At 47.2% G+C, this 19,343-nt stretch overlaps 1 protein-coding gene across 6 annotated transcripts in view; it reads right to left on the bottom strand.

The window, feature by feature from the left end:
- Positions 1-3,410: 3,410 nt before the first annotated feature.
- The window catches only part of SETD3 (SET domain containing 3, actin N3(tau)-histidine methyltransferase), a 58,133-nt gene continuing 42,200 nt past the window's right edge, over positions 3,411-19,343 (bottom strand). For all 6 annotated transcript variants that reach the window (XM_083165974.1, XM_083165978.1, XM_083165975.1 and 3 more), the window contains 7 exons: positions 15,840-15,898; positions 14,166-14,280; positions 12,310-12,384; positions 9,770-9,936; positions 7,609-7,694; positions 5,790-5,950; positions 3,411-4,805 (listed from right to left, as the gene is read on the bottom strand). In XM_083165974.1, coding sequence (XP_083022100.1) covers positions 4,395-4,805; positions 5,790-5,950; positions 7,609-7,694; positions 9,770-9,936; positions 12,310-12,384; positions 14,166-14,280; positions 15,840-15,898 — 1,074 coding nt within the window. In that variant the 3' untranslated portion in view covers positions 3,411-4,394. The remainder of the gene's footprint in view (positions 4,806-5,789; positions 5,951-7,608; positions 7,695-9,769; positions 9,937-12,309; positions 12,385-14,165; positions 14,281-15,839; positions 15,899-19,343) is intronic.

Raw genomic sequence — 19,343 nt, 5'->3', positions numbered from 1 at the left:
GAGGAGATAGGAAGGCGAATCAGAGGAACTGCTTGTGTGAAGGTAGAATAGGGATATGGAAATAAGCATCCCATATATCTAGAGACACCATATAGTCCCCCGGCTCCATTGACAACACTAAGGTTTCCATGTGGAATTTTGGCACTTTGACAAACTTGTTTAGTGCCTTTAAGTTTAGAATGGCCACTGCTGTGTGAAGTGCAGAAGTCAGCCTCCCACTTTGGGGTCCCCCTGAGGGAGGCCCGCCCCATCATGCTGTAGGTTTGTCAGGCTTAGCTGGGGGCAGTCTAGTGGATCAGGCGTGTTTGGGCTTGGACTTGGCCGGCTTAGAAGCACTGGAGGTGCAAGGGAAGTTTTGGCATGTGGCCTTGGGAACAAAAGGACTGAAAAGGAGCAACCTTAGGTCGATGCGGGAGAACTGATGGGAGACATGTGATTTTTAACCAGGTTACATTAAGTCGGGTTACGTGTAAATCGACTGGGGGAGTGTCTCTCATAACTTACAATTCAGGTGGGAGAGGATACCTGGAAAGCAGCCTCTTTGATATAGAGGATTTTCCCCCAGAGCTTCTCATTGATCTGTTCTGATTTCCATTAGGTGATCAGAATGTTTTGCTACTAGTGCCGGCTCGTCTATATCATATAGGAGCACAAGCCGTATAGCATCAATTCAGTTTGGTACGTCTGCTACCTCCGTACCTTATGACCCTAACCCTGGCAGAGTGGTATCCTCATCATCATCATCCTCCTTTTCCTCACCCTCATCCCCAGTAGTATCAATTCCTCCAACCCTGCAACTGATGGGGAGGAGCATATGGGGAGCTGGGGTTTAGAAACGTGACTAGCAGCCAGCAGTAATTTTTGCATTGCTACCGTAGAGTGTGTGTCATGGTTTGTACTGTCGTAGCTAAGATATCTACCCATAGTGAAGGGGCCTGCCCAATGGGCGGAACAACTTCAGGCTGGAGGCAATCTACTAAAGTGCCAAGAAGCTGCTGATAAGTTGCCCAAGGAGGCTCCTGTACAGCCACCGGAGCAGAGGACTGACCAGTAGGGATAAAGCAGTTAACACATAAACCTTCCTGAGTAATGTCCTGCTCACACAGGCCTGCAGCACAAGCCTTACAGGAGCTTGGGAGACGCCATCTTTGTGCGCCCCTGCTTAGAAGTCATATTAAACACACAGAGGGGTGCTAATATACACAATAGGTATAGTCTGGTAGGGAAACTTAGAGTAGAGTAGAGCTGACAGAAGAGAAAATAGAAATAACAAACTAGCACACCAGTCACATACAATGCAGAATATAGTAGTACAATGCTGGAACAAATAACCGCAAATGCACTCCAATCACCGACTGTGCCTCTATGGAAGCCAGTTGAATGCGAATGCTGTAAAAGCGTGTCAGCGGGGGAGACTAACCCACACTCCAGGAGACCGAGCTGCGTGCTGAAGATGGCCGCTGGTCATCAGGGGAAGTGAAAGCAGCTTAAGGGTGGTAAACCTGCAGGAGATTGGCGCACAAAGCTGGGGGAGGTGCTGCAGGCCAGTGTCACCCCCCCCCCCCCCCTAAGCTGGACCTCCCCCACAGGCACTAGTGAGCCCTATGTAAAATGGATGAATACACCCAGCCTGCGCTCAACACCCCGGTGGTCTAGTGGAGTCCATGCCGCAAGCAGCAGTGTCCACGCCAGCCACTGCGGGCCGTCTCCCTGACCCACAGTAATTTATGCGCTCTCACAGAGAGCTTTACCTTCTCCTATATTGCCGGCCACGCTGTCCAAGGATTTCGGTGTCCAGCGGTGCTAGACCTTAGGCGCTACCTCTGCCGCAAGTACCTCGCTTGGGGGAGTTTTGGCACCAGCAGGGGTAATGGAGCTGCTGCGCTGTAGTCGCTAGGACTGACAGCGCCGCTAGCCCTTCTAGCTTTTGTCGTTAGTGAAAAATAAAGTTTCAGTCAAAAAAAAAGCTTGTGGGATTGCCTCAGACAATCCCTGCTGACAAAAATGGTGCACCAGATTCCTGCTGGAACTAGCAAAACTGAGAAGCTGAGCATGGAGGCAGGGTTTTTAGGGGAGAAGAGCCATGCATCCTGGGACGCCTCAAAGCTTTGCTGAGTGGTGCCACGGTCCTCTGTATCCGCCTACAACCCCCCCAATATCACCCTGTGAGGCCATGAAACCCGAAGAAGAAAAGGCATTTAATTGAATTCGCATAAACTCACACAACTAGGACAAATGACAATTAGGAAAGCGCAATGTCAGCGTGACAACATTGGGCAGTGTAATTGCACGCTCCAGTTATATCTTAAGCTGGCCCTGCCGCAAGCCCAACAGAAGACACGGTACTTGTTTCCTAGCACGGCGCCACCGATTTTAATCTTATGTAATCGGGTCTATCAGATCGGGTCGCATCGCATGCGATGGGATCTGACCCGATTTTTTATTGTACAGCCACCCTGATGGCTGATTACTATGTTAAATACACCCAAACACCAGATTTTTAATTGTACACTCACCCTGATGGGTAATTATTATGTCAAATGCCCCCCCCCCCCCCATTCTGAACACCACCCCACTATCAACGCCAACCTGAAGCGTGGCGAGCGCAGCGAGTGCGCGAGGGGCGGCGGTACGCATCCTCCGACCTTTTCATACCCCCACTATCCACGTCGGCGTGGAGTTGATTTTATATAGTGTGGCGAGGGGACGCGTATTACTTCACATGTATTCCGCGTCCGCTCGCCACGCTTCGGGCTCGGTGGCTCGCTGCGCTTGCCACACTATATAAAATCAACTCCACGCCGACATGGATAGTGGGGGTATGAAAAGGTCGAAGAATGCCTAACGCTGCGCTCGCCACGCTTCGGGTTGGCGTTGATAGTGGGGTGGCGTTAACAATGGAGGGCATTTGACATAATAATTACCCATCAGGGTGGGTGTACAATTAAAAATCGGGTGTTTGGTTGCATTTTACATAGTAATCAGCCATCAGGGTGGCTGTACAATATGAAATTGGGTGTCATCGAGTTGCATCGCATGCCATTGTAATGGCATGCGATGCAACGTGATTTTAAAATTGTATAGGAAGCCCTTTAAACCCGAATATCGGGTCCCATCGCATACCTTAACTATGGTATGCGATGGGACCCGACAAGCACCGTGCTAGGAAACAAGTACCGAAGACACTACCAAGGATCTAGTGAAGGATGAAACCACCCCTCCTGATGTGTGCTGCCAATCCGATTGATCCAGACCAAAGCGAATTCAGCCGAATGACGAAAACATTTGAACCCAGCTTTAAGCAGCTGCTGGTACCCCAGTGTGGCGTACCTGCCGGAGTAGTGTAAATAAAAGGGGTAGCTTAAGGGGCGTCCACCGAATTGGATGAGGTGTGAAAATAAGACACCAGGTGCTGTTACTTTTATTTTAATGACAACTTCAAAAGAAAAAAAGAAAAATAAACGATGAAAATTTCCAACTACAGTGAAACCTCGAGGAGCCGGGGAAAAACATTTTGGAAAGTGTTCGATACCTGTCGTTTCGGAGGTCAATCTGACATATCCCAGCCATCAAACGCTGAACAGATTTAAAGCTTTTCATGGACCCGTAAACCTCCGAATTACCAGTGACTGAGTGATGGCTGATGTGAACCTCTTAAAATATATATTTACACATATATATTTATTAACGTGAGCTAACGCAGGACCTACCTCACCTTCAAATACGGGAGGAAGGGGGTGGGAGGGATCTCTTCAAAAGTACAAAACAATACAAAGTAAACTCTGGTATGCGGCTTAATAAATACCCCATCTCAGCTAAAGACCAAACCCCTACCCGGATCCCATTGGGCCTCATTCTCCGATCATTCGTCCCTTACCGGTTGTTTTTTTTGTTTGTTTTTTTCAACAGCAACTTCAAAAATGATATTTCTATAAGATGTACGTGGGACAGAATGGCAAAACTAGAGCGTTCTCTTGCAAGAAAATATTTCTATATATATATATATATATTTTAGAGTGAAGTTCTCCTTTGGAGCATGAAACGCTATGGTCGCAAGGCTTAGGCGAGTACCGATACTCTATACACATATAGTTCCTGAAATCTTTATAAATGAGTGAAAGTGATGTGGTACATGGCCACACCGGCGCGTCTCAGTCTGCCCTACACCGGCGCTGTACATCTGAACTCAACTTTAAGATAAACCCACCCCAAAAAAAAAAAAAAAAACTGGGAGCAGCCACATTTCTAGGTGCAGAGAAGTCGGGAGCTGAACACGGCAAAGCCTTAAACCTCTGCTTTTTTTTTTTTCGTTTTGTTTTTTTAAAACCTTTTTAAAAAGTCAAAAGTTTTTCACAATTGCACTTTTTCCATCGTTGGTGCGCAGCACAAGAAAACTATTTGGCGTCTTTGGTTCCGCCTTCCTCTGCGGCGGTGGCATCCTGGCTCTCAGATTTGATCCCGTTAAACAGAGAGTCCTTTCCGTTGACGTAACCGTTCTCCGTGATCTCGGAGATTGTTAGCGCCTCTTGAATGTTCAGCCCTTCCGGCTCGGTTTCTTCATCTTCGAGATTTCTGAGGACAAGGGGAAGCTTGGTGTCGGATGCAGTGTTCTCCAGAAAGGCGATGTTGCTCTCCTCGTATTTCGGGAGCGGATCGCCGTCTTCCAGGTGCTTGCTGAACATCTTGCGGTTGTCGGAAGCGCTTTTCACGGCCTTCTCCAAGATTTCCTTCTCCACCAGGCGCAGCTTAACGGCCATTGCGGCATGAAGAGACAGGTCTTCTTTCTCCACGAGACTTTTATCATCCTGAAATGAGAGGCAGATGGGAGAGATCAAAATGGGTTGATCGTACAATGAACTCTCTCAAAACATCGTAATACAACTTAATTGAATCACTTCTAATTGCCTGAAATAGTCTGTTGAAAACTCAAAAAGTACTATTGCTGTTTTTCTGGCAACATGCAAGCCTAATCTAGATTTGTATAAAAGGCCAACTACTCCTCACCTCTATAAGGTCAAGTAATCCCACGTACCACTAGAGGCCACTCGACGGACCAAAGTGATAGCAATTTTTGCAGGGACATTGAACTTGCTCGATATGGTGAGAGGGAGCTGTGAAGACAGAGGGTAACATTTATTAAGCTGTGTATACTACTTCACATGTGATGTTGCTATGGGCAACCAATCAGAATCTACTTCTTTTTTATTTAGCACCTAGCACCATCTAGAATATATTAGACAGGATCTGATTGGTTGCCCATAGCAACATCACATGTGAAGTAGCATACACATCTTAGTAAATTCCCCCCAGAGACTGGAGGTAGGAGTAGACAGGGACTGGGGGTGGGGTGGAGAGTTTGTGGGGTAAAAACTGTCACAGCTTAAAGTGAAAGTAAAAACTGTCACAGTTCCAAGATCAAGTACATTTTAGAAGCCGTCTTATTGACAGGCTTTTAACTAGTATATTAATAATCAGCTAAATGCAAATTGGTCAAAATGACAAAGTGGATATAAACCTTCACTGTATACACTTACTACATGTCCTCCCCCTCCATTCTCTCTTGAACCACTGACTGGGAAATGCAAACTGTTATGATCAGGAACACAAGGTCAATAGAAGGTTGCAGTCCCTTTAACTCAATACACACAAAAAATAAAAAATAAATCCAAATCAGGTTGCCATAAAATACAAGCAACAGTCACCCAGATTTCCTGTTGTGTCAGGATTGGGTCAGGACTGTAGTGATTTGAGATTGGGCTCTGTACAAGCATCAGCCTGGGAAACGTCACCTCTGCTGTGGTCCTGTAAGTCTTCAGCAACAACGAAGCTCTGGCCTCCAGAAACGTCCACAGCTTGATCTCATTGTCCCAGCTCACCGGAAACTCGCTGTTCCCCAGCGTGAAGATCTTATCGATGGCATGCTCTCCAATTAAGTGCTCTTTCAGCTCCTCTGTGGGAGAAGCAAAACACTTTAGCGACCAGAAATGACTTATATCGAACTCGTAGCACTATGGAGTCAACAGGGGTTCTTATGTAGCGTTCATTCTAGCACCCGCCATCTTTGAAAACCCATGCAGTTCCTGTTCCCTGCCCGGGGTGTCGCTGTCTTCTGTGGTGTTTCTAGCGCAGGTCTTGTTTGCATATTAGTGCTGATATAAAGACCACACTGTGCTAGAAGCACTCCCCAGCAGACAGCTACACCCCAGGCAGGGAAGAGGAGCTGCATGATTTTCAAACATAATGGTTGCTAGAATGAGCACTATTAAGCGGTTGTACTACAGATCCCAGCATCCCCCTTAGCTGGAGGAGGTTGTTACAGTATCACAAAAAAATGATAAGAAAGTGTTGCATGTGCATTCCATCTATTCAATGTTTTTCCTTTTTTGGGGGAAATCATCCGAAAATCTAAAAAAAAAAAAACCATGGATCCACGTCTTCATCCGCGGAACCGGCCTCCAATTCAAAATCTAGCTTCCGTTTCCGTGAATGCAGATTCGGCCGTTCAAAGAGCCGTAACCCCAGACGGGAATCCTGCCCGTGTTCGCCTGGGAATAGTCAAATACCCTTATAGCCGAAATAAGGTGAAACATTGAATCCCCCCTTTAAGATGTATGCTGCACACTTAGGGGTTTATGTAATAAGATGGGAGTTCTACTGAAGATGGGATGTTGCCCATAGCAACCAATTTCAACTACTTATGTATTAAATCTAGACGATGATAGATGAAATCTGATTGGTTGCCCATAGCAACATCCCATCTTCAATAGAACCCCTATCTATGCAAATAAAACCCTGTCTAAAGCATCTAAAGATTGAAGAGGTGATGTTGCGCATAGAAACCAGACACAGAATGTGATTGGTTGCAACTGGCAACATCAGCTCGTTATTAGACTGATGGGAAATATTGGCAGTCACCTATTCAATGCTGCCATTTAAAGCTGGATCTGTTTTGCAGGAAATGGCCACGGATTGTCGAATTCATGGGCGACTCACAATTTGCGCCCGTTTACTCCGATCCACAGACTTTCCGACACTCGACAGCCGGAACATTGAATCCAAGCTGTTGAGTTATGTAGGGTACAAACCAGAACGATTTGGCCTCAAAACACCCGATTTAGATACAATGTCGACCGATTTTATGTAAATTGGGCATGTTTTGGGCCATTTCAGATCCGATTCCAATGTGCGGCCCCCCCCCGCGCGTCATTTCACAGATCCTACCTGCAGCAGATAGGATCTGGAAACGACCATTCAGCTGGGTAACCGGTCGAGATCGGATCGGATTCAGATCGTGTGCTCCAACAGATAGTGAGCCGATCGTATGATTGTCTTATGATCTGCATCGTTCTGGTGTGTACCAGGCATAACTGTCCACACCAAAGGACAATAGGTAACATAGGGCCTAGGAGATTAAAACAACTAAATCTGGTGTCTCTTTTTAATTGGACAGCAGACATTAACACACCAGCCCAAAAGCTGGCAGCCAATGACTCCCGAGGTCGTTAAATAAACCAGATCATTTTTCTTTTTTTATTCTCAGGTGGAAACAGGAGAAAGGTCTGACCCCTGCGCCTGAATCTGTGTATATTGACATACATTAGGTCTCACCCTCGCTCATGCAGAAGACTCTGAGGAAGGCCAGGAGCTGAGCGGATATCGGCGGCTCGGTCACATGCAAGGCGAACACGCTGGATCTGTGGACACACATGGGGCATGAGGCTCACGTTGGGATGTTTTAGGAATACATCACAATGGAAAATGACAATACGTATCAGTTGCATTAATTAAACACAAGTCTGGCAACAATGTAAAGAAACAAAGTCAAACCACTAATTAAGCACGTGAGAAATGCGTGGGATCGGGGCTCAGCGATGGCTGCCGCTGCTGCGTACAGCTAAAAGAAGCTCATTAAGTTTTCTTGTCCGTTTATAGAAGAGGTCTAATAAACACACAACCACAAAACAGCTATAACTAAAATAAGAAAATAATGTTATACAATTGTGCGTCTAATTACTCACATGATTGGGTTTACATCATCCTTAGGATCATTAAATGGTGTATAAGTGACCACATCGGACAGATTTGTGCGTATGGCCCTCCGCCGTGTTATGCTGGATACACACTATAAGATTATCTGTCCCATCTTTCCGGTCGGAAAAAAAAAATCTGGTAAAGTCTGGGAGCAAATGACAATCACCCATTTGGTCCCAAAAGCCATAAAGTGGTTTGATCAAATGAATTTAACTGAACGTCCATTTGTGTCTGTTATTCAGTATTTGGGAGCAAATGGTGAATTGTCATTTGTTCCGAAAGGTGCCAGATTTTTTTTCCAACCGGAAATATTGGACAGATAATCTTACAGTGTGTATCCAACTTTAGTGATAATTTTAGATTATGTTCCAGACAGATTTTCCAACATGCCCAACAACAGTCGGGTAATTATTAGTTTGGTGGCTGTAGTTGCTTTGGGGTAGCACATGGTGCAAGCCAAAGATTAGATTTGCCTCATGTAGGCCCAGAGTGGCTGACAGAACCATGGTGATTATTTCCTTCCAGGTACTGTAGACAGGACTCTGGTCTATAAATGCCATTGGAGAAGTAACGCACAGTTTCCGCCTGTTTCCCAGCGAGTGCATACACCCCGCTGTAGGCTGGGGGAGGAAAGGCTTCATGCATGCACTCTGGTTTGCCAGGTCTACTGTATCACACATAAGAGTTCTGGAATCCTCTCTGTACTAATGAGATCAGGGACTGGTACAGCATTAAACCGCTTCACGCACTGGATACATATCCCGAGGTGTGCCGCCTCTTCCCTTTATACCTCCATCCTGGGAAGTGGGAATTCTCCAGGCCTGAGGTGTTCAGGATTATAAACTGAGTGGAATCTCTCATCGGTCAGTGGTACTAATGGGAGTTTTAGATTGTAAACTCTGACGAGACAATCCTCATGGTCACACACGATGCCTTTGCTGTATACATAAATGTACATTTGCTGTGCATAGTAAGTAAAGTGTTGTGGAATATAGTGGTTCTGTATAAGATATTCACTGGTTAGAGGATGCAACCGAGGCCTCCTATTGGCTGAGCCATGCGACTCGTCCGATGAAACCATCTAAATCAGTGGTCAGGGAACTCAGTCCTCATTACCCCACGCAGTGCATGTTTTGCAGGTCTCCTCACAGAATCACAAGTGAAATAATTATCTCCACCTGCGGACCTTATAAAATGTGTCTGAGTTATTAGTACACCTGTGAACCTGCTGGGTTACCAGCAAAACATGCACTGTGTGGGGTAATGAGGACCGAGTTCCTGGACCACTGATCTAAATAAATACTTTCAGTTCACTTCACAATTCTGCAGACACTGAATTGTGGGGACCTGAAAATAATTGCAAGATTATATATACTGGTCTGCTTCAAACTTGCTGGATATGGAGAGAGGGAGCTGTGAAGACAGAGATTGGAGGTAGCAGCAGATAGGGACTGGGGGTGAAGAGTTTGTGGGCTAAAAACTGTCACAGCTCAAAGTGAAAGTCAAAACGGTCACAGCTCGAAGTGAAAGTACATTACAGAAGCCGTCATTTGACGGGCTTATAATTAGTAATTCATAAATAATATGAGGGTTATTGTTCTGCTTCCGGCAAGAGAGCGGCTGCCGCCCCTGTTTGCAGCTGAGGGTCCCCATGTCTACGTAGCTGATACAGATATGGCCGGCTGCACAAGTCGCAGAACAAGAGCAGTGAATAGGTTAAACACCACATTCTACTCACGTAGGGATGCCGGCCCGTGCCAGGACCTCGGCCTTCATGGCGTATAGCCGGTCGCTCTTGCTGACGCCCAGTTTAATCTTCACCCGGTCGTGAGCGTTGTTCTCGAAGAAGAATCCGTTGTGGATGACAAATTCAGCGTTTGACCGAGTGCCATAAAAAATGTAAATCTGGGGTTGGACGGGGAGAAGAGGACGAATGTGCTGATAAAATCACAGTACATAAAAGGGTAAAAGTCGAGAACCACAGTCTCCCTGGCGTGTTCCCTGGGTTTAGTGATCTCGCTCTCCCCGCTGTTCTGTTTATCCAACTGTGATAGCAAAATAACAATGATTTGCCTCCCACCCCATAAATGTTATTGTGTGCTTTATAGGACAGCGGCTGGACGCTTCTCTCCATAGATGGCACTGAAATACCCTCAGCTTAGCTGCGTCTACATCTGCCCATTGTACAGTACATTAATCTGCTTTCAGAGCAGCCCAACCGTTCGCCTATAGTGTCCATGCGCTTCTAGCCTGTGTATCATTATTTATTACCCCCCTTACCCCATTCATTGCACCCTACTTTGCCCTAACTCTTCTCTCTTTTTCCAATTTATTATAATTATCCTGACGGTAGCTGCATACATACTATAAGATTATCTTTCCAATTGGACTGGTTGGAATGAAAATCAGGTAATGTCTGAAGGTGCCCATACACGGAGTGCCCATACAAGGTGCCCATACACGGAGCAAGCATCCCATCGCAGAGTTCAAAAAGTATGCGCTTTTTTGAACTAGGTCCCGATGGCATCGCACGCGATGCGATATAGCCCAAAACGCATGCAATATGGGTGTATGGGCACCTTGAGAACAAATTGCCATCAACCATTGTTAGTAAAGCAATAATGAAAATACAAAAAACCACAGAACTGGGCAAAACCATACTGAGCTGCAGATGGGGCAGATGTAACATGTGCAGAAAGTTAGATTTGAGTAGGGCGTGTTCAAACTGAAATCTATATAGAAGAGTAAATATAAAGCGGTCTAACATCTGTGGGTTACATGCAAAAGGAGCCAGTATTTACCCTGCACAGAAACAATGTAATCCGCTCACATCTAAATCTCTCTGCACAAGCTACATCAGGCCCACCTGTAATGCAGCATAGTTTTGCCCAGTTGTGTGCTTACAGACGCACATAACAAAGGTTTTTTATGCATACATACACATTACACACACACACATATATATATATATATATATATATATATATATATATATATATATATATAGATACGCATATAGCTGGTGATCCAGGTTCATTCGCAAAGCACATTTGCTTTGTTAATGGACAAAACCATGCTGCACTGCAGGGGGGTAGATGTAACATGTGTAGAGAGAGTTAGATTTGGGTGGGGTATGTACTTCAAACTGATATCTATATTGCAGTGTAAGAATAAAGCAGCCAGTATTTACCCTGCACAGAAACAAAATAACTCGCCCAAATCTAACTCTCTCTACACGTTACATCTGCCCCACCTGCAGTGCAGCATGGTTTTGTCCATTATCAAACCAAAGGTGATTTGCTAGTAAACCTGAATCAGGCCCATAATGAATATTACACACATACACATTTCACGTACACAAATATAGGAGTGGAATTAATTTTTTTCCCCAATGGCAACCACTAGACTGCACCCAACAGAGCAATTCAATTGTTGCTCGGTTCAGCCGTGAATAGCCGCTGAGAGAAGTAGTTCAGGTTCCATCCTTTCTGCTGCTGGGATGGTGAAATGTGCAAAGATTGACCAATAAACTCTGCACAGAGAGGGCCCATGGTGGGAATGGAACCCATGACCTCAGTGCTGAGAGGCAGTAATGCTAACCGTTACACCGTCCGTACTGCCCCGTATATATAACACATGGTGGGAATGGAACCCATGACCTCAGTGCTGAGAGGCAGTAATGCTAACCATTACACCATCCATACTGCCCCGTATATATAACACATGGTGGGGATAGAACCCATGACCTCAGTGCTGAGAGGCAGTAATGTAACCATTGCACCGTCCGTACTACACATATAAGAACAATGGAAGTCATTCTAATTTGATGTTGAACTGGGGAGCGATGTTTAGCTTCTGCGCATTTATTCGCATGGTGCGAGCAAGCACGGCAAATTGGTGTTTCACCGCCCCATTCAAACCTAGCAGTGCGGGAGAGGTGCTGCGCCACAGAGGTGTGAACCAGAATGACCTCCAATATCCCCACCATTCTGAACACCACCAAAATGGAATCACCCAGCTATAGGCACAAATATGGTGTCTCGTGGGGAAAACTGGTCACCCACTAAAGATAAACTTTTCAATAAGTGACGGATTTATAATGTTCTCGTGTAAAAAAAAAGGGGGGGGGATCTATAAATAGCGGCATTTGAATATTCGCAATCCCTACAAAAAGCAGCAGCGGTAATTATGCAGACTGTGAAGACAAATCCCATTTCGCCCTCAGCTAGAGAAGCTGCAATAAGGCTCCTGGTACACAAACCGAGTGTCAGCTCTTACCTGCTCGCCAGCCTTAAACTCCTGCAACGCCACGCACTCACATCGGTCATCTTCTAAATTATAACCCGTCGTTATCTAAGCAAGGGGAAAGTAATGAATAAAGATTTCAACTCATTAGATACTATTTTACCTGAAGCAAGATTGTCTCTTTAGATGGCATGAAACATTAATGGAAATCATTCAACGTGTGACTGTTCCACCTGACGTGACAGGTTTGGAGCTGAATATTTTATGAAACCTACTGGGAATCACAAACACTTTCGTATTTAGAGAAGCAAAACTGGATTCTCGTTCGCCAGCTGCTTTCTTGTGCTGTTCTGCCACACAGACAATGGTCTGGCGAGGGGCAGGATAATACAATAATATATCACTGACATAGGCAGTGTGGGGCAGTAAGAGCTGTCAGATATAATGCCGGTACAATAGTGTGCATTATACAATAAGTATCATTTATCTTACTGTAGCACCATTAGCACACACTAAAGACCTGCAGTATCTACTCTGAGAGCACCAAGGTCCAGAGTATTCCCTCCAGATACAGCCACGCACAGGGCCCACAGCGCCCCCCATCCCGATACACCGGCGCACAGGCCCCACAGCGCCCCTCCCCCCTCCAGATACAGCCGCACACAGGGCCCACAGTGCCCCCCCTCCAGATACAGCCACGCACAGGGCCCACAGTGCCCCCCCTCCAGATACAGCCACGCACCGGGCCCACAGCGCCCCCCCTCCAGATACAGCGGTGCACAGGGCCCACAGCGACCCCCCTCCAGATACAGCCGCGCACAGGGCCCACAGCGCCCCCCCTCCAGATACAGCCATGCACAGGGCCCACAGTGCCCCCCCTCCAGATACAGCCACGCACAGGGCACACAGAGCCCCCCCTCCAGATACAGCGGTGCACAGGGCCCACAGCGCCCCCTTCCAGATACAGCCGCGCACCGGGCCCACAGCGCCCCCTCCAGATACAGCCACGCACAGGGCCCACAGCGCCCCCTCCAGATACAGCCGCGCACAGGGCCCACAGCGCCCCCCCTCCAGATACGGCCGCGCACAGGGCCCACAGCGCCCCCCTCCAGATACACCCGCTCACAGGGCCCAAAGCACCCCCTTCCAGATACAGCCGCGCACAGGGCCCACAGCAGCACCCTCCAGATACACCAGCGCACAGGGCCCACAGCATCATCCCCTCCAGATACACCCGCGCACAGGGCCCACAGCATAATCCCCTCCAGATACACCTGCACACAGGGCCCACAGCATCATCCCCTCCAGATACACCTGCACACAGGGCCGACAGCATCATCCCCTCCAGATACACCTGCACACGGGGCCCACAGCCTCATCCCCTCCAGATACACCCGCATGGCCTTTCCTCATTTAACAGCATGAAGTGTCACCCTGAATTATTTTATTCTGGTAAACCACGTACAGCCCTCCCTACCTATGTCTGTTTTCCCAGAGAAGAGGGCAAGCGAGAGTTCTATTGGTCATACACTGCAGGGCGCAACAGCAGATTCTCACCCTGAGCCATGAATTATTCATAACAGCCCAGTGTTAAAACCTTTTTATAGTTGAAGAACACTGGTCACACCTGCAATCATGGGAAAGTGACAGCCACTCCTGCCGGTAAGAAAGCTCTTAAAGAAATCCACTCAGTGCCTGGGCCAGTCTCCATTCAGTCTCCTGACCCCGTGTGTCAGCAGCAGCTGATGGACCACTTCACCAAAGCTTGGGGGGGGGGTGAGTGGGTCTGGGAACAGCAGAGGTTTAGGATATTGGAAGAGGAGTGTGCAGGGAAGGGCTGGCCTGGAGCACTTGTTCCTACTCAGCACAGTCCATCAATCATCACTCACCAGGCCGTTGGTGTGGTTACACATGTCCCACAGCGGGATCAGCGCTAAAGTTACACGAGAACCGTCCTCGGTGGGGATCTGATTTTGCCGCGTCATGACCGATGATACCGCCCATCTGCAACCAGGAAACAAAAGGGTTAATATCAGTAGGGCCACGGAAAGCGGGGTTAAAAATCTGGAATTCAGATAAGCTAAACCAGGAAATGCTAAATCTAAGCTTTTACAACTGCAATACATTATATGGATTCCATAGATGATTTACTGGTGTAAAAGGCCAATATACCATTTCATTATAACCGTGTCCTGGGCATCAACCCCGGCTGTGCTGGAACAAGGCACAAAATGACATCTCACAGCCGGAATGGGGCCATTGGGTCGACCTAAAGATGGTTGACACCGTTGGGTCCAGATACAGCAAGGTCGACACAGGACCAGGTCAACAGGTACTTAGGACGACACAAGCGTTAGGTTGACATGGTCTAGTTCGACAGTCAAAAGGTCGACATGGCTTTTTTCACTGTTTATTGACCCGACTGTCAACACAGGTTAAGGTGCACCGCGTGCGCTCGCCATGCTTCGGGCACGGTGCCTCGCTGCGCTCGGCACACTATTTTATTCTCCCACCACGCCCTAGTGGATGGTAGGGCATGAAATACCGCCTGTCGGCACATGTCGGCTCAAACTGAAAAACCACATGTTGACCTTTTCACTGTCGACCTAAGCCTTGCCAGCCGTGCCATCCCCAAAGCAAATAATATGTAGCATTAAACGCATATAATATATATATATCTCTATCTATCTATCTATATATTTGTGTCAGGAACTGGCTTGTTCCGCTGCCTACACCCACTGACATTCAGTGTATATATCCGCATGTAATCTCCTGACCGCCTCTGCACTGCTGTGATGCAGAACAGGTCCCGGACAGAATGACACTGCAGTACGGCTAAAACTTCACAGAGCAGTTGCAATACTTTTGCTAGAACTCCTACAGAAGTGGGGGGAGGGAGGAGGGGGGTGATCTGGTATCAGTCAGTGATCCTTCTTTTTTTGTAATTTATGTCACGGAGGCTTTCCCCCGTCGCCCGAATGAGAGACAGCTCCCATAATGCAAAGCAGCAGTGACTTTGGGTAGGTTTTAGAAAACTTATTTCTGAAATGATATGCCAACCACAATGCCAGAGACTATTTTTAGCATTGCCAATCACAAGCACAGTAATAACAGACTATATTCTCGCTTCTTATAAGCTTCTGACACACAGGACCCTAGCGTGGGTGTGCGGTAAGGGGGGGAATTAGAGTGCAAGCTCCAATAGGGGGAGGGATTGGTATCAATGATTACTTATGCTCATTATAGCGCTGCACAATATGGTGGCAGAGTATATATCAGTGCACGGAGATAGGTCATATTAGCTAATTAATACTTTGGATGTCCAAGCAAACGCTTTGTATCAGCCCATAAGGGCTGAGACCGCCACAGTTCCATGGCACTTAACCGGCGTCCACAGCTCAGGTAAGGCGGGCAAGTGCAAACCTCTGACTGCTTCTGCGCAAAGTAGAACGTCCATGGTTATACCATCGATTAATAAGCAAAGTCCATGAACGTGTTATTCCTAAACATTTCTAAAAGACAGAGGACACCAACACTACTATGGAAACCAAAACTGTACCAACCTGTAGTCATCGAAAGTGAAGGAGTCCTTCAGGGGTAGCTTGCTGGCGTTAGGATGGGTCTGGGGGGGGATGACGGGAACCAAGAGGGATGGGAAAAAGAGAGAGAAAAGCGTCAGGACCCGGTACACGAAATTTCATAATTTAGCTTCCTAACGAGAGCCAAATGAGGCAGGGGCTGCCCAGATCCGCTTCCCAGGGATCATCGGCGCTATCATGTTACCATACATCAATGTCAACTTAATTTGTTGTGCCCAGCAGCTCCCATTAATCTGCGTCTCCGTATTCTGAGACGGGAACTCACAGGCAGCGCGGATGTAACAATATAAGGTGGACGCGATGGGCAGGAAGCGGCTATCATTTATACACGTCAGGGTTGGAAAGCAGGAATTAATTAGGCATTTCAGCTTATGCGCACTAAACAAATGTTTCAAGTTTTTTTTTTATATCCCCCCCCCCCCCCCCCCAAATTTCACTTTTCAATTCCACACAGACAAGAGGCCGCGGCGAAGTACAGGGATTGTTCCAAATGTGTTTCCTGGAGACTATAAAACGAGTATTATTACACTGGGCTGTGCGCACACTATAGCGTTATGAAGCAGACATGGGCCAGTTCTATACATGGTTCTACAGATGACAGGAAGACTAGGGTTAGCACCAGCCCGGAGGAAGAACAATCCCATCAGTGACTCCCCCCCCCCCACCCGTGCCTGATGTTATTTCCCTGTGACAGCCTGGGATTGGGTAGGGGTGAAGGGTGCCGTTGTGTCCCTGTTAGCTGTGCAGGAGGGTCTGATTACATGCAGCAGAGGGGATGTGAGTACGCGGTTAGGCCTCCTTCCACCATTAATGAAGCCCCACCGCCGTACCCAGTTTTACTTCTGATGCATTAGCATCTGGAGTGCGAGGCAATTTATCATCCCTCACTGTAATGTACTCGCTGGCACTGCGTGCAGGACAGTAGGGGATGAGGTAAAAGTGGCTCAAACTATAAATCAATTATAAAACAAAAGCCTGGAGCTCAGTGAGCAATTTGAGGGAAATTATACACTGTGAGGCTGCCAATTGGGTGGGAGATCTCCGCGGCAGCTTCTCCCACCCCCCTTCCCTGCCACTCTTCCTTTAACCCCTTCACGCCCAGGCTCCTTACACCCCTCAGCCATTGCGGTCTGCAGAGTGTGATACTCAGGGACTATCCTACCCAACGGTTCAACCCCTTATGGGCAGATTCAATTAGCTGCGATGCTCGCTGCTGGCCTCAAGCTTTAGCGCTCAATTAAAGTTTTTAAGCCCATTTCCTTCCGCCGTCGACCCATAGATTCTGGGCTTCATTGCTGCCGCGGTAAGGGCAGAAAGCCCATTCTATGCCCACCTCAGAAGGGTGCGAACAGAAATGTGCGGTAAGAGGTCCAAAGTAATGATAAGGCTCTGAAGGGCCGGATGTGGTCCCACATTGTTGTTGGAATCGGCCTGAGAATGCGCCAAGATGACGGATGTAAATTTACCGTCCACATCCATCATCCAGATAAAGATCTTGGGGTAATTAGACTTTCAGGTTTCTAAAAGTGATTACGTTGCCCATAGTAACAATCAGATTTTCTCTTAGAAGCTTAGTACAGTTAACCCGTCATCACTGGATATCTGGTTGTAGGAATGACTTAGAGGCTAGGAGTCAACGTGCTTTGGGTGGACCACTGAAGGTCCACATGGCTAAGGTCAACAGGGATGGAAGGCCTACACAAGCATTAGGTCGACAATGGGAAAGTAGACAAAGTCAACACACTTTTTCTGTTCTCCCACCACACCATAGTGGATGGTAGGGTATGAAATACCACCTGTCGGCACATGTCGGCTCACAAGAAAAAAAAAAGTGAAAAACTCATGCCCACCTTTTGACTTTTGACCTTCCCATTGTCGACCTAATGGTGGTCGAACCAACCTAAATAGGGTCGACCTAGTGACCATATCCCAACACATCTACCTCGCATCAATCACATACACACATTATAGCTGGTAACAGCTAACAGGGAAACAACCGCAGCCAAATACCAACACAAAATGAACATGATAACTACTGCTGGATCTTCACAATAATGCTACCATACACTTACACAATTGGATTCGGTGCGGCTTCGAAGTGCGTCCGATTGCGTCTTATGGTGCAAAAGGTGCTCTCTCTTCCAGCATCCGATGTCGCATGCCATCGTGTGAGGACACATTGGGTGCTGGAAGAAAAGGGGCAGAGGGCAGCGGAGTAGGGTAGCGCTATGAAGTAGCGATAGCAGGCGGTGGGGTCAGTGCGGCGGCAGCAGAATTTAACACAATGGCTGGCCCTCTGGCTAAGAGAGCTCAGCCAATCAGAGGACTGCCCAGTGTTTTAAACAATTCTGCCCCCACCGCTGACCCCCGCTAGCGCTCCCTCACAGCGCTAAACCACCAGACGGACACCGGCAGCAGTCCCTCTGGCCTCATCTCCCCAAACCAGACTGCGCTGGAAGCGTTCCCTCAGCCCCCCACCTGCGGATTGCATTGGAGTGATTGCATGTGGCTAAAAACCACATGCGATCCCTCCTGCAATTTGATAGGTATTATGTGCTGCACATACTACCTATCAACGCGACATTGGACGGCGGGACCGCGCATCGCATCAAATGGTCCCTAAAATATGCAAACAATCATTCGATTTATCGAACAGGTGTGGTGGAAATCGATTGATTGCATGCAACATCTCACCAGTGCATGGGTATCATCAGACCTATAACCTGTATGTGGGTATAATCTCCGATCCAATATGGAATCTGTGGCGAATGTGATTGAAAAAATATATTTAATTATACAAAAGATTTTTCTGAAAAAGTTACTGACAAAGCAGAACAAATAGACATTTAGCTATGCTGTACTTTTATCAATGTACGTAAAGCTAACAAGGGTTGGCGACAGCGATTAGCGGGGACGAAATGAGCGCACAATGCTTTTCTAGAACATGGTGAATCTCCATTCTCACTCCCCTTTATTCTGCTTATGTATAGATTTGTTTTCTGTTTGAATTAATAGTCTGCTCAGTTTATCCGTTAACTGTGTATATCTTTCTGTATTTATCTATATATAATCTATCCATACGCTTGTTACAAGGAACATGCAGGAAGGATTAACTGGGATTTTAGAAACGGAGCTCCCATTCGTGTCATTCTACTGCCCCCTAGTGGTACCTTGTGGTATTTCTCTTCTGTACACTAGCTTGGGAGAGTTATACACTGGCAGAAGCACCGGGATGCAGTCAATTTACCTACAATCAAAATTCCGACGGTCAAAATACCGACAACCATTGACCGACGGTCGAAATACCGACAAGGTCAAAATACTGACTCCGTGAAAATACCGACATTTATCTTGTTCATACTTTACCATCGCACCGTGCCCGAAGCATGGCGAGCGTAGCGGGCAGTATTCTTTTCTCCCCACCATGTCCTAAGTGAATGGCAGGACATGAAATATCGCCTGTCGGCA

This window comes from Crinia signifera, chromosome 12 (genome assembly GCF_055691185.1).
Source record: "Crinia signifera chromosome 12, ASM5569118v1, whole genome shotgun sequence".
NCBI lineage: Eukaryota > Metazoa > Chordata > Amphibia > Anura > Myobatrachidae > Crinia > Crinia signifera.
Note: the sequence above shows the minus strand (reverse complement) of the source record. Positions and strands in the feature narration are given on the sequence as shown.